The 16,875-nt window shown below is 37.8% G+C and overlaps 1 protein-coding gene across 4 annotated transcripts in view; it reads right to left on the reverse strand.

Moving 5' to 3' along the window:
• ERC1 (ELKS/RAB6-interacting/CAST family member 1) overlaps positions 1-16,875 on the reverse strand; it is a 291,365-nt gene that overhangs the window by 92,433 nt on the left and 182,057 nt on the right. For all 4 annotated transcript variants that reach the window (XM_051633488.1, XM_051633479.1, XM_051633469.1 and 1 more), the window contains one exon: positions 6,897-7,057. In XM_051633488.1, coding sequence (XP_051489448.1) covers positions 6,897-7,057 — 161 coding nt within the window. The remainder of the gene's footprint in view (positions 1-6,896; positions 7,058-16,875) is intronic.

Below are 16,875 nucleotides of genomic sequence, written 5' to 3' on the forward strand. Positions count from 1 at the left end.
ACTTTAACAGAATGTAAAAAGTGCCTGATTTGGTTTAGCTCAGCAACACCCCTGGAAGCCCCAGAATCTTACAGCTGGATTAGCAAGGGCGACAGCAATCACTGATGCAGCTGAAACAACTAGCATAGGAAATGTAATATTGCCACCAATCTTGAGCCAAAACACTGCTGAATATTTTAAAACAAAAATCACAGTGGTATTTATGTTTGTTGTGTACATAAGTATATAGAAACAATAAAAAAGGCACACTGAAGACTTGGAAATCTATTTTTGTCGATGTTGTTCTAGAAATAATTGGGAGTGGAGGATTCATACACCCATTGGAAGATTACACAGATTCTCTTCAACAGATAAACCCTTACTTCCAACACAACTTCTGAATGTATGTAATTACAGAAAATGTATGTTAGAATATAGAAGAAGAGCAGTGCTTGGTACTAGAAAAGGCATGCAGAGTCAGCTAACCAAAGGCAGTATGCTGGTGACCTTAGAGGTATCTTAAAAGCAATATGTTTTATACTTTAGTCAAAGCAAAACTGTCCTCTCCATTCCTTTTCCAGTTTAACACTGGGTTAGCTGAGCAATTTTTGCTAGGAAAAAAGCCTCATTCTTGTTAGTCTTTAAGGTAAGATAGTATCTACAATATGCAGCTTATGGTAAAGACAAACTTTCCCCAAAGCAACACCCTTTGGGCAGCAAAGAACATGGGGCAATAACACCTTTCAAGAAATTATCTTGTGCTACACCTGCTCTCTAAATGTACTTTCTATAATGAACTAGCAAACTGAGAAAAGACAAGACAGTTATTCATACACAAATGCTAGAATTGTGTAAGCCTAAAAAAATATACATTTTAAAACTCTTATGTATGTATGCCAAGATCTCTGCTGATGAGATCCTCCATGGCAATTTCTGTAAGAATTCTGTAATCTGTTAATAAAAAAGAAAAAATTAACAAAAATTGAGGTTTCTTAACACTGAGGTTACATGCGACGTTTTTCACATTCTTACTTTTCAAGCCTAATTTGATTGCACGATCTAGAAACTATGCTCCAAGAACTACCGAAGGGATCACTTATACTACACTCAGTCCCCAGAAAACATATAGAAGAAAAAAAAATCTCCCATGGAAAGGCATGGAAACGAGAACATAGTGTAGGCTAAATTCTCAGGAAGTTAATGACTGGACCTCCTTTTCCCAGCTCCTCCTCCCTACAACATTAATAGTCTTAGAAATTACTGAGTGGAACAAACCCCTTTAACACCACCTGGTGTAATTTTCAGCAGTTGGTCTTGCTTCCAGGCCTGTCATGGCTCATTAAGATAGTACAGTACTTTCTCTCTGCAAAACTGTTAGTGAGGACCATAGAATTCAAGATAAAATGAGATTCGGAGGTTTTATCACGGGACAAAACAGGACTGTGACATGTCATGCCAAGATTTTAGTATCTGGAAATGCCACAGAAGAAAAGTTTTTCAAGGAAGCTGAAGAGTAAAAACAAACCAGTTAGAAAAGATAAAAATAACTTCCCAATACTTTAAGAAACGGAGTAAATCACAACAGTTTGTGTGTGTTCATATATGCATTTACGCAGGCTTTGCTAAAGGTTTACTTCTTTGCCTTTCAGTTTACCTTTCTCTGAAACTTTGAGATTTGAGTTTAATAGTTCTCTCACCTATGTGAATCATTTGACCGAGCAGCTTTGCACTAGCCCATAAACAGGCTAAGCTTTTCTGCTTGTTTCCGTGATTCAGGTCATTCTGGTATCAGTTGCACAGCAAATGGAGCAGCAGGCTGCCTCTATTGCTGCCCCGACACGGAGCATTTCAGAGTGCTGGAAGGCTCACTGACAATGCAGGAAGACAGAAAGGGTAACGGGCTTCATTCCGTAATTGCCAAGAGAGGAAAAGTGCAAAAGAGCCTCAAGCTTTCAACTGAATTAAAAAAGTAACAGCAGAAGCCACCAAATTTGAAGGTAACCAAGATCTCCAATTACATTTATGAGAAGCCTAATGTTTCATTACAGTGAGAACTGTGCAGTTGAAAAATAAAATAAAAATTCTGGCCTTTCAGTAAATTTTAGCCTTAAAAGACACACAATATACCCACAGACTGTATTTCAGCTTTGCTATCGGATTCTGTGCGACTCACTTGGAGAGGAAGAGCAGTTCCAAGATCAGTTTAAATCTAAGGTATTATTAAATTACATTTAAATGTAATATCTGTATTGCCCAGTAATTAAAAATAGGTAATTTTTCACATTTCATTTCACATTCAGACTACTGAAACTGAACTTTTTACAACTTCAAAATGAAAATCTGACTGGGCGACCATATAAAATGAAAAGACACATATAGAATTATATACTTTATACTTGAAAATTAAAAAGGACAAAACGATGGGACTAGGATATTGTTACGTTCATTTTCACTGAGTGCCCTGAAAAAGCCATTTAAAAAAAAAAAAATCTAAGCTTATAGAAGGAAAAAAAGGACTGATACAGATGCACTTGTTCAGCTTTGCCCCAGACAGTAAATCCTATGGACATGGAGTGCCCCCTGTGGGATTTTAGCTTATTTAATTTCACACAAAGTAATTATGGGAGATGCTTTGGTATCATTGCTCCAATCACATGATGGCCTGATACACCAAGTGATAGACCATTTAGCCCAGTTGGGCCAGGAAAGCCATCCCTTGCAGATGCAAGATTAACATATTACTGCTTTGTAACACTGACAGCAAACGTGAAGCAACTCTTTATACACATAGAACATACGTGTACTTCTGCAACTAGGAATCACTTAGCTGGAGAACTGTTGTTAAACCATCAGCATAAACCATAACATACTTAATTACAAAAAAATATTATTTAATTTACAAGAAGACAATTTCTGATGAGCTGACAAGTTATCATTGGATGGACATTGACACTTCTGGTTTTTGGGGTTGTTTTTGTTATGTTCACCATGGGTGCACATAACCTGAAATATTTTTGTTTGGTTAAACTGTTTGCTGCATTTGAAATTACTTCACACCTCATTTTGGATCAACTCAAATTACTTTTCTGGCAAATAAACCATATGCCAATTAATCAGTTTCTCTTGGACTACTTTCAGTTTCAACCTTATACTCGTACCTCCAGACAATACTGCTTTATTGCCAAGAGGATGAACTTTTCAGAAAATGAACAACCTCAGCTTCCCCTGACTTCCTTTTCAGTTATGAGTGTTGCTGTGCATGTGTTTGCAGTTACATCTCATAGCCAGAAAATGAACATGGACTTATGAACCACCTACCAAATATTTTCAAGTGACCTGCATATCATGCATGAAAACTGTAGCAGAGCCAAGGCTGAACTGTCTTCCCACATAGCTCTGACTAGGTTGGCATCATTTTTTTAATAGTAGCCCTCATGTAGCTCTCATCAGGCCTTCTGATTCCGAGATGAAAGAAGGAACACAATTGAAAGCTTCATTAAGCCACACAGGCCTGGTTCATCACTGCTTACACTCTGTATCAAATGAAAAACTGTCTCTGGGATGTATTAATATAATTAGAGACTACTGCGATTAATATTCAAAAGACCACTCATGGAATGTCACATAAGAAACCAAAAGACATCTTGACAGCTTCGTTTTGAAACATACATAAATTATATTCTATTCTAACAATTCGTTCATCTGTAATAACCTTTTTAAAGAAAAGAGAGGATAGTAAATTATTTCTGGACAAGTAATAATCTTTCTGTTATGTGCCAGCAGGATGAAGGATTCAATTCTGAAGCGCCAACCTTATTATGTAAGTCTGCATCCCTTGAATTATAGGGCTAGCAGCAATTGCAATTAGCAAGAGAAGGCATAATTCAGGAAAGGTCTGTTGGACAGTTTTCCTGGTCTAAAAGAACAGATTGAGAAATGTTCCAACTGGGACTTTTCAACCCTGAAGCAGATGACTAGGAAGGATCTTCTGGTCCTTCTGACTGTAAGAAAGGGCCTGCCTAGTAAAAAAATACAAAAACAATTTAAAAAAAATCTCTTCTCAACATGCAGACACAGTGTCTGTTCCCCTTCCCTGTAAGTGCAGTGTCCGCTGCTACAGTTTTGGCAATTGCATGAACTCGGCCCCAGATTAGACTGTTTGCGCTCGGTTATTTTCACACACTGCCAAAATTCCCTGACAACACCAGGAGAAAAAAAGGGAAAGGAAAACTGGTGATTTTCAACAGTTTATAACTCAGCTCAGCCTAAGCAGGTTTTTATGGGACAAAGAACAGAGATTTCTCTGTAGACAGCACTTTATTCCTGCCTAATTTAAAAGATTTGCTGTGAATGATGGAAACATTAGAACTTCTTAAAGAAAACATAACAAAAACAAAAATCTGAGCAGTTCACTAGCATTTTTTTACAGTAGATCATGCTTGGTGAGATAGATAGAGAGACCATTATCTACCTCTCTCATAATTTTTTACAACAAAGTTTTTTTTTAAAGAAAATGAAAATATTTGACTTAAAGGAAGAGGGCTTCAAAATACATGGTATTTCTTTAAGGAGTGAAATTTCTTCCTTGGAATAATTCACACTTGTTCTGTTCTAGTGCCACAGTATTCCCTAAAGAGGGTGAAATTATCTTCTCAGTGCTGCAGAGTCAGTAGTAAACACAAGTTCTACTCTAAGAAACAGTATTTTAAAAATGTATTTTAATTAACTAATATCTTAATAACCTCCTATTAAAACCCAGAGGTAACTTTCTGGAGTCCTCTTGTTGCTTTAACATTTTCTTTCAGCTGTATCTAGAATCTCCTAAAGAAGCATTTCCTAAGCTTTTTGCCTTGCTTGCTCCCTCGCCTGTTAGCTGACTGCAGGGCCCAAGCTGTTCAACTTCCACATCTACCAAATCTCATATTTAATCAGCAGTGCTTTTGAGCACCTCAAACTGATCCCAGTGAAGCATGCCCTAAAATCTGGAAAACAATATTGCTTTACTATATATTTAAACAGTAGCTGTTTAACAGCTATTGTTCTCCGTTAAGGATACCAAAACCAGCTTACTGCTTCACAGAATTGACCACTCATTCAATTACTGTTTTTAGTTGAAATAGTAGGAAACATTTTAACAACAACAGAAGCTTTCTGCAAAACTAGAAAATAGATGGGAAGATAGCTTTTTCTAAAAGGCATAGGCTGGGAAAGTAGGGCAAAAAACAATACAGTGGAGTTTATGTATATAAATATAAGATATTTAACTGACTGGAAGTCCTCAGTAGAGACTTGTTTGCAACAGAGCCTCATGGTGAGGGTGAGTTTTTGAAGTGTGGATGCCTTTGGCAGCTTTATAGAACTTTAAGACAGACCAGCTATGACTAAAACATGCTCAGCTTGTTAACTATACAAACGTAATGTTTTTTCCATCTTTCTCTCCATGTGCTGACAGCATTACCATTCTCTCCAGTGTTTGTCTTCCTTCTGAGGTACAATGGATCTACCAGTTTATGCAGTTCCTGATACTATGTTTCAGTACAACAACTTTCCAACAATAACTTACTCAGCTAAGAGAGGTCATCATTTGAAAGAAGGGAGCAGTTATATTACAGGCTCTAGAGCTACACAATTCCAAATACGTTTCAGGATAAACTGTACACTTCGTGTATATTTTAATGAGAAGGTTTGGCAGAGCAGTTTGGCAGAAGAAAGTACTGCCAAGTGATTGGATATAGGATATATCTCCAGTTGCTTTGGACTCCCACATCACCTTAAGAGCTATTCTTCCCATCCCCCAGTACATTGACTCTTGAGGCAGACAAATTTATAGCTCAATAAAATGTTTTATTAAAAACAAAAAGTGTGGCTTTTAAGTACTGCAGTCTTCCAGTGTCCTTATGCCAGGTCTAGATCAGACTGCTGTAGCTGAATATGAAGCTGGGGAGCCTTGGCTCACTTTATACATCACCCCTAAGTTAGAGTTTCAAGATCTAAGCCACCTCTCTTTCCATTTTGTAACAGCTGTTTTTCTATCCTTCCATTAACAAAAAAAAAAAAGAAAAAAAGAAAAAAAAAAGGCTAGAGTAGAAAAGTTATATAAATAAATAATGGCTCACAAAACCACAGTGGAGGAACCACTGCTGGTCCTGCCAATAAAAATGTTCCTTCTCTTCAGGGCTGGCTAAACAACTGAAAGTGTTGCTAATGAACTGCTGGCAGCACTATCCATCATTGCACTAAATGGATTCATGTCTCTCTAAACTAAAGATAACTATTTATCTATAACACACGGTCAGAAATCAGGAAGTATTTAAGCCCTGGAAGTTTAATTTCTCACTTCTCCCCATCTCCTCAAAGCCTGGTTTTATTTGGGTCTTCTTCTGTAAAGATGAAAAGTCTGTCTGATAGAGAATTTCAGACTCCATTCCAGTGATAATGAATTGTCAACATGGGTTTGAAAAATACCTTAGCAGATCAGACATCTGCAGCCTGATTTTAGCATTACAACTACCTGATATTATGTTTATCTCTTGCCTCTTTCCTTTTTTGTCATTCAGCACACTGACTTGTGACTTACCTTAAAGGAGATTATAGGCTACTCCAAGCAAGATGGCACATTCATAAGACACACAAAATAATTGAGTCCAAAAAACTGCTTAGGAACTTTGGAGATGCTACTGTGCAACTAACAGTAGTCTACTGCAAATGATCAGAGGGAGATGTCTAAAGAAAGAATTAACGTAATGTAGGTAATCCCTGGTCAGAAGTCACTTCTGAAGGCTTGACTGATTACACAGACAGTTGTTACCTACAGAGACGTATTCATACAGTGGTTATTCTTTAGAACACCAGGGATCAAAGGAGAATTCAGAGATATCAATAAAACATGCCTACACATAATGGAAAGCAACACTTACTTCATCTCCAGGACTTCCTCCAAATGTTTCCTTCTTTCAGCTCGTAGGTTGGTCAAATGGGTTTCCTTCTCAGCCAAGGACTGCTGTGTAGAGGACAATTTTGCTTTCATTGACTCTAGCTCCTGCTTAACCTTCTCCATGGCCATCATCAGCTCTTCTACCTAAAACATTTTTGGAGAAGACAGGAAGAGAGAAAACTAGTGTAATGTGACCAGCTGGAACTTACTCAATGTCATAACTAAGTTGGAGCACAAAGGTTACCCGTGCACGTACAGTGCATAACACTTCTGTAGACTGGAAGCACCATCCAGTGCTGTGGACAGAATGTCCACACTTGACTGAAGTAACATTGCAGTCTCCGAATTAACATAGTCTGGTCACTGGAATGTTACCATTACAAGACCAAATTACTTATCTTCCACTCTTCAGTATTTCTATTTCAGAAAACGTACCACGAGGACAAAAGGATAGCCTACATGTATTAAAAGTAGCCCATAAAAATGCTAGGTATTAAATGGAATACATCAATAATATACCAGAAGTATATAAAAAAATAATCTGTAAATGATGTCAAAAGAAAAAATACATATCCACTTTAAGAACAAAGTTAATGTGTCTGAAACATGGAGATGACTGGGTTCCCCAGTAGATGTTAAGTAAGGCTACATCCCTCAAAATATCTGTTGAATGATGCTTAAGGGCACTTCTAGTGATTTAACAACCTAAAAGGCATTCAAAGAGTTGCTGATGGCAGACTGGTACAGCAGAATAATGCTCTTATCTTTGGCAAATGGGAAAGGTTCGGAATTAACATGACTGTAAATTCTAGCACAGATATTGCATAAATGAACATTGTTACTTATGATTTTGAACTTGGAGCAGTTTCGGCCTCAGCTAGAATTTATCACTAATTAACATGCAATGTTAATGCTCAATTATAGCTACATGTAACATACAAGAAACTCTAGCTATTCTTTTAATAATTTTATAGTAATGCTTGGTGGCACATATTACTTTCACTGACTTGTTCCATGTAGATTTTCTCCTATTGTAACCAAGTGCTCATAAACAATTTTGTAACGTGCTTCAAATGGGAGAAACTCAGACGCTATTATTGCACATAATCAAACCTTTGTATAAATTTAGTATGACAATACAGCACTGCATTGCATTTACGTCCCTGCATAACAATCAACTAGTGCTTCATCCTGAACCTGAATTACCCAAAAGATATTAAGCTCAATTTCTACTTACATATTTTTACAAAGAGAGTTGTGCACGTCACTTGCTATAAAGGTGCTGGAGGTTGAAAGGTATGGAACACACCACCACTTGCTTTAATAAATTCAGTACTCCCAAAGGCACAGCTAATGCCTCAGGATAAACACAGATAACAAGACTGGTTTTCATCGTCAATCAGGGATAGAGCAAGAAACACTGCAGTTCAGAATCAGCAGATTTAGAAAAATCATTGTGCAGTGGTTATTACTGCAAGCCTATCTACTTCCACTCAGATGCAGCTGACAACAAGCATTCTTCTTATGCCCAGAAAATTAAGAAAAAAATTAAATCAAAAAACTATTCAACATACACAGCAAATAATTCATCCGGTACTCAACAGACTGAAGAACTTCAGTGAAAGGGAGTGCAAACTGGCCAGCATGCATACAATAACCAAACTTCCTGTCTTAGTGTTTAGTGTGCAAAACAAGATCAGAAACCCTGTCAATTACAAAAACAAAGAGAAATCTCCATAAAAGGAAATAGAGAAAACAACAGAAAAGAATGCAAAGAAAAACTGCAGAAACAATGAACAGCAAAAATGTTACTAGGAGCAAAATATATTACTAGAAAGAGACAAACAACAATGTGCTGGGGAAGTGAAGGTGTACTAGAATACCAGCTTCTAGGATATGAGCTTCTATTTACTTGGGGTGGATCAGAATTACCTACATAAACAGTTTCCTTTCATCTGTCAAGAATAAGAGGCAGGCCAACTACAAAACCCTGTACTTATAAAACAAAACAACCTCAAATAAAAAATAAACAAGCTCCCTGTGAACTGCAGCAATCAAACAGTTTGTGTCAATCTGTCAGTTGCGAAGACCTCCTTTACAAAGAAAGGCTGAGAGAGCTGGGTCGCTAGCCTGGAGAAGAGTAGACTGAGGGGTGACCTCATCAACATTTATAAATACGTAAAGGGTGAGTGTCAGGAGGATGGAGCCAGGTTCTTCTCAGTGATGTCCAGTGATAGGACAAGGAGAAACGGGTGCAAACCGGAGCACAGGAGGTTCCATGTAAACATGAGGAAAAACTTCCTTACTGTGAGAGTGACAGAGCACTGGAACAGGCTGCCCAGAGAGGTTGTGGAGTCTCCTTTTCTGGAGACATTCAAAACCCACCTGGACCCGTTCCTGTGTGATGTGCTCTAGGTGACCCTGCTATGGCAGGGGGGTTGGGCTAGATGATCTTTTGAGGTCCCTACCAACCCCTGAGACTATGTGATTCTGTGAAGATAAAACAATATTTGATGCAACATCTTTTCCATAATCAGGTTTGAAAGATTTCTGCCATCCTTCATTCCATTCCCAGTCATCAAGATTTGTGATGGCAACATCTGCTTGTTGCAGATCTGTAGCTTAACAGCTCCATGCTGTTAAGGAGACATGCTGCTAGAGGCAGATATCTTGGCCAGGTCTCCTAGTGCTGGGTGGCAAGATCCAACCCTGCAGGAGCACTTTGCAGCAGTGGTTCTTGCAGGTACTTAAATCCTTTTCTTATTGCGCCATTTGGTCATTCTTTTAATTCTAAGGTTATATTCTGTATTTTTGCAGGTTAACAGAAAATTGACCTAATCATGCATTAGAAGCGGCTGGAATGAAGGTGGCTTTTAAACTGTGCCAACAACTTAGTTCACGTAATTGCCATTAGCTTTCTATCCTCTCCAGCAAGTACCATTTGTCATGTGATTTACTAAAGACAAAATTCACCAAAACAGTGATAACAGTATCCACAATAAGGACTTAATTGTTCAGATTTATCAAGTTATAGATATTCCATGGGAACATATAAATTGACCTTCTACAAAACAAATGTTTTATTTGGCAGCTTATGAATCTTAGTGTAGACCTGTCTGTATATGTCCTAGTAAGTAGTCTTGTGAGAAATGATACATGAATATTCACTGGAATACTGCTTGCAAAGCACATCTAATTTAGCCTATACAAAAAAAACTTGATATTTTTCCCCTAAGAGTAGCTAATTATATAATAAAGAAAAAATACTTGCCAATAACCAGAGTTCTTGGCACGCTGAGACATTTTCAGGAGACATCCTGTTGACATTTTAAATTTAACTGCAGGTAAGCTTGTGCCCTGCCAGCTGTAACTAGAAAGTTTCCATTTCAGAAGGTGTAAAGAGTGCAGGCTTGCTCCTCTTTTCTCTGTGCTGAAATGACAGCATGTACAGCAGAGTATATCTTTGACTACCTGTGACTCACCTGTGATTCAGTTCTCTGTAGACAGGCCTGAAAGGCCTTTGTGTATTCTGAGCTGGATGGATCTTCAGAGAACTGAGATGGAGACTATTTTTTCATTGTTTTTAGGCCCTAAGTGACCTGACCAGGTGACATCTTATTTTTAAGTAAGAACAAGAAGCTGAATGAACTTTCTATTAGAGGAGAAAGTTCCTAAGGGACTGAAAGAACTAGGTGAGAGAAGGCCAACTATATAAGTTAGACTGGTATAGGAATCAGTAATGGAAAATGGAAATGTCAGTATACGACAAATTTTTTACATAGTATTGCATCTCCTTAGAAAGCGTGAAAGCAAGGTGGAGAGAAAAGGCAGTAAAACAGGAGAAGTTTATCTACCATTTCAATGGCAGCCTGTAAAGAAACAGAAGTTATGTAATACCAAAAAAATTAAGTCCTTTTCAGGAGACTGTCTACCATCTTAACTTCCCTTCTTCCTATAAACTCTACCTTTAGGTTCCTCTGATGCAACTTTTATAACCAGAAAACAGGCTGTTACACAAACATACAGATACCACATTATCTCCAAGTATATGCTATATCTGGTGACATTATCTGGGCATTGGATAATGTGAAGGCAGGGACTTCCAAAGAGATTGGTCAAGCTCCCCAGAAGTCTTAATAATAGCTAGTAAAAATTGAGAAAAGGACTGGATATGCAAAACACGGATGAGGCTGTGAGCCCTACCAACCCCCATACTAGCTCATGGAAAGACTACTGATCATCAGGGCAGGCAAGCTTGAATTCCCACCTGTTATCAGAGAACTAACGCGCTGCTTAAAATTTCTGAGACACAGCAGATATTTCATGCCCGGCCTAAGCTACATCATTTTATGTGGTTGGTACTGGTTGCCTCTTAAAACATGAGCACAAATACTCCCAACACAAAGGTCAGACCAGACACACAGGATAAATAAAGCAGCTTCAGGATGCCCAAACACTTCAGTATGTTTAAATTACAACACAGTGGAGCAGCTGCTTTTTTCAGCTCACTCAACCTGCTGGCCATGCTTCTTTTTATGCAGCTCAGGACATGACAGGCTTTCTGGCCCTGCAAGCACATATTGCTAGCTCATGTTCAGTTCTTCATCCACCAGTTCCCCCAAGTTCTTCCCTGCAGGGCTGCTGCTTCCAATCCATTCATCCCCTGGTTTGTACCGATTGCCTCAAACCAGGTGCAGGACTTTGCACTTGGTCTTATTGAACTTGATGCGTTTTTTCACTGATTCAGCTAAAGTTTCAGTTGTACAGATGGTCCAAGGTATCTGTTCGTCTTGGTATTTTTTGTTCTTCATTTTTTTTCTTCTAATCAAGCACAAAAGACTACACAACAGCCCATAATTAAAGTCTTCAAATGGCATGACAAAAGGATATGACTATTACACTAAAAAACCTAGTCCAAAACTGGAGATACTGTATTTAGATGCAATATATGGAAAACTTACAGTTTAATGTTTAATTGCAGGCCTGAAAACAGACACATTTTTATGTTTCTGATTTAAGGGAAGACCCAGTGGGCTATGGCATAGCTGCTTATATTCATTATCGTGTTTCAAAAGCCCCAGACATAAAACAATATGATGACATTTTAGAGAATAAAGATATAAATACCAACAAGAACAATTCGTTTTCCATGAGCATTCTATAAATCAATCACTAGAGATCTTATTTTCAAAACCACCTCAGCAGGCTAACTTGTATATTTAAAATTATTTGCTTTCTGAACATAGACCTTTCTTGTATAAACAATTAATTAGCATTACAAGACAAAATGTACTAGAAATCTGTACTTTTGCCCAGAATGAATTAGGCCAGCAAAACAAAAAGTCTTGCAATTACAAGTCAGTAGTTAGAACACTACAAGGACTGAAAAAAATAATTAACATTTATCATAAAGCACAGCTTTCTCAGAGGACTCTCTCCTCCTCTTTTACAGCTCTTCAGTTTATAAGTTATTTTATGTACATTACTGAAAGGATAAAGGGACTGAAATTTCTGCACTATCTTACTTAGTTGAACTGATTAGATTGCAGGACAGAGGGAAGCGAAAGAAATAGACATGAAAAGAAACACAAAGACAAGAGTTCTGGCTCCATGCAAACTTGTTTGGATCCCAGAAAAATTTTCCCAGAACAGATGTTGAGACATGGAAAAAGCGCAGGCCAGACTTGGGACTTAAGTATGTAATTTAACTGCCTCAAGTAACATATTACAGGGAGAAAGCATTGAGTCTGACATAACTTGGATTGCCAGCAGGACCAGATGGTTTGCTTAAATCACAAGCTAATAAACCTTTACAAAAAGTAAGAGGGAAATGAATTATGGTTTCATCATTGCCCCATTTTCGTTAAAGCAGCAGGGTGGCTTTAGGTACTCTTAAAGACTGTATCCAAGACACTTAACCAAATTCTTGGCTATTCTGAATTAAGGGAACAACATTCAAATTCTTCTAGATATTGGGAAAGCTGTTAGGCATAGTTTTTTGAGACCTAAAAATATCAGAAGAAAATATGAGAAGTAAGCAGTAAGAAAAAAAAATTCCCCTTCCCCTCAATAAAATTAAAATGTAATTTCTGGTTTGGAAGATAAGGATGGCCCTCAAGTAAGGAACAACTGAAAGCTCTGCCATACTAAGAGCAGAAGGGTATAAAGCAGAATAGCTCTGACCCACCACACAGACTGGAACTCTGGCTCTGATTCAAGCCTCTCTTATTCACCACCAGTGCATGAATGATGAATGCATTATGGCTACTGGCTTCTCTACTATGGCAGTGTAGCCACCACTAATCCTTCTGAAGCAGAAACATAAGATTCTTTAACTCCATTTTTATTCTGTAGGTGTAGGCACTATTAAAGATAAACTAAGGTGAACAGATGTTCACCTAGAGTGTTCTTCTCTACACTGTATGTATCAGTCTACATAAATGCTTTACTGGTTCCGTGTGACCACCATTAATGAACTTTGCCATAAGATCCTATGCAGACAAGTGAAAAACTGTTTTTTCTTCACAAGTTGGAATTCCTTAGTTGAAGACCCTACCTAAAGGAAGTTGGAAATAAACACAGCAGAACATTGTGCAACAATTAAGATGTTTCTATACAACACAAAATTTACAGCACCCTGTTTGCCAAGGTCAGCTGTGTACGTTAAGAGTACTATGGCAGACTGTGCACAGGGGCAAGGGGAGAAGGTCTGATTTGCTTACAATAAAGAGGGAAGTCAGCAACAAAGCTGTGAGAACAGTTGGTGGATTATCAGTTCTCCAGAGAAAAGGCTAAATATTCTGATCATCTGTAATATACAGCAGTAACTTTAGAGATTAAGTTTGTGTTTCTTTATATTATCGAATGAAAGCACCGTAGAATCATAGAAAGGTTTGGGTTGCAAGGGACCTCAGAGATCATCCAGTTCCAACCCCCCTGCCACAGGCAGGGACACCATCCACCAGACCAGGTTGCTCAGACCCTCATCCCACCAGGCCTTGAACACTTCCAATAACAGAGCCTCCACAAATCCTCTGGGCAACCTGTTCTCATGTCTTACCACCCTCACAGTGAAGAATTTCTTCCTAACATCTAATCTAAAACTACCCTCTTTCAGTTTGAATTTGTATGTGGCTTTCTTAAGTCTTTGTGCATTTAGTTTTTAGGTTGTTAGGGTTTTGCACATTCAGCATCCCTAATAAAATACAGTGGTTTTGTGGCTTAACAGAACTTGTGCCGCTGTCCCATTCTTACACTATCAATTAGGAAAAAGAGAGGAGAAATATAAAGAGAGAATAAAAGACTATGGTTTCAAAAGCTGCAGGATACTATAGTTGAATGTGAATCTTCTTACCACTGTGAAAGTGAGACAGCTGATTTATCTTGTTTCCGTGAGTTGGTCTCTCAACAAAAACTTTCATTATAAAAAAAGCATCTGAGGATGGTCTGGAGTTAATGCTCCTTACTCTCTCCACTGATGACTCTAAGCAATGAAGACTATTAATATTAGGCTGACCAGATGAGATCTGACATTAGAGTGTTAGTCCTGCAGAACCCACAGAAATAGAAATACAGGAGTGTCAATCAAGAGAGCATTTTGCTCAAACTCTGAGAGCACTGAGCTCTTGTATGAAGGAGGAGGAATCAAAATTCACAGATGTTCAGAAAACAGAAAACTCCTGAGCCACTAGACTTCAGGACTGAATAAGTCACAGCTGTGTCCTGTTTGGATATTTGGAGGTAGCTTTGACAGTTGTATCTCCGAAATGAGGGCCATAAGCCATATAAATAAGCAACAGCCTACTGCTGGGACAAGAGCTCTCGAGAACGAAGCAATTAACTGTGTCTGCTTAACACATTCTAAATATTTGAGTCAGGCCTGGACAAAACAGTGAAGAACTGAATTCTGATTTCCACTGAAGACAGAAACCTGCTGTACTCTCTGGTATCTGAAGACTGTAACAAATTAAAAATTTGTTTCTGCATTTCCCTCAACTGGAACCATTATCCAATAAAGTATTCCCATTGTGCTATTTTACCCTTGTAATCATACCAAAGGAAGCTGTCCTGTTTTATTTTACATGGATCTACAGTCTTCGGAAACTGTCTTGTGTTTATCTTCTGTGGGTTGCAATGAATCTCACCAGCCTCTTAGGAACACAGCAGCAATCATTACTTCAAGGAATAACAAACAATTCAAGGCATAACAAACTATCTTGCAAAAAACTGCATTTTGATCACCATTTAAAAATCTCTACAGAGGCAGACAGACCAGAATTCAGCTTACTCAGCACATTCTGCACACATTCATTTTGCACAATTTGTTACATTCAAACAGAATCTCTAGATCTATGGTTAATTCATGATACTTCAGCCACAAATCAAAACACAGACACTCTCAAAATAACCTTTCTTAAGGTACATCTGCTCTGTGATTGCTGCAAAGGTAGCAGTAGCAATGGGGCCAAAGGAAGCCTTTTAGCTCACACTAATTGCCCAAGGATTTCAGCAGATTTTTACAAGCCTTTTGCAGACTGTGCTGATTTCTATTTTGCTGCATTAGAGACAGTACCAAGTTAACTAGAATATGTCGCTATGGCAGACAGTTTGGACATAACTGAATAATATTAAAAGTAAGTACTTAATGCTGTGCAGCATAGCATAGATTGTTGATTTATATGGCATAGATTGATTCTCCAAAGAGAAAAATTCTGGGATGATGTGTTAACTCTCTACCAGCAGTGAAAAAAATGGTATGATAATTCCACATACAATTTTTACACTCTTTCCCCTAAAGACATTAAGGATCATGAACATAAATAAATGAAAGCACACTCAATTATCTGAAAGCACATGCACTGCCACAGGACAGCTGAACATGTGGCTAACTGAAGAAGTACAGTCTCATTGGCAAGCTCAGGACAATTTCCACCTCTACTAACTTGTGAAGCAAATCTTCAGCGTTGTAGTTAACAGAAAGCAAAGAGCAGAACCTAGCCACAGTAACTAAAAAGTAATTCCACCCTACTGAGCCAATTTAATTCAGTGATTCAGGCTGAAATTCAGTGAAGGGTTTGAGGGAATATGATGGTAAACAGCAGTACAGCAACATCTGGAAGCTTTTGCGTGAGTAAGAAACATTTAAAAAAGGAGAGGCACCCTCAATTTAATTAACCTTAGCTCTGACACTCTTCTGTGTTCTTCTGTACAGAAGAATGGGCCAGAAAGAAATGCAATTTATTTTCTTGCACTTCGTAGATTTTTGGGAAAATAAATTATACCAGAAAAAAAAAAAGTATATATTTTTAATTTATTAATCTAATGTACAAGTCTAATTAACTTTTCTGACTATCTAATCTACACATTATTGTATCACACTTGCATCTAAGATTGCAGAACACAACTGGAAACTGAAAAAGAAACTCCAAATGAAAAAAGCACAAGACTAGCCTTAAACAAATATTAACAGAAACACTTGCTAAGGTCCCTACAACTCCAAGCAAGCATTAATGTAACCAAATCTGCATGATTTTCTCAAGGTGAGAAAATAATGAGATCTCAAGGTGACTCAAGACTCTGATTTTCTCTTGAGCCACAACACATAAAATACTATCTGAAGGTAGGTACTTGGGAAAATAATGTAACAGAGAGATGCCAAGATAAAGCTTTGCCTAGAATACTTGACTATAATGAAAGACATATTGTAAAATCAATATTTATGTGTTAATAAAAAGGGATAAAAATCCAGACAAAACTATCTTAAAATCGTATTTGCACCAGATTTCTACCTAACAGTTTCCATAAGTATTTCTCATTTCATTAAATGAGAATGTGGCTTATATGGAGAAATGCTCAATTTATGTTTTTAACAGAGGTTATTGATCCTTTTGGTGTCCCCAGTTCTCCTAAAAGTAACCATATTTTGCCCACTTTACAACCTTAAATGAGTGTAATGAATTTAA

The sequence above is a fragment of the Apus apus genome, chromosome 1 (assembly GCF_020740795.1).
Source record: "Apus apus isolate bApuApu2 chromosome 1, bApuApu2.pri.cur, whole genome shotgun sequence".
Classification (NCBI taxonomy): domain Eukaryota; kingdom Metazoa; phylum Chordata; class Aves; order Apodiformes; family Apodidae; genus Apus; species Apus apus.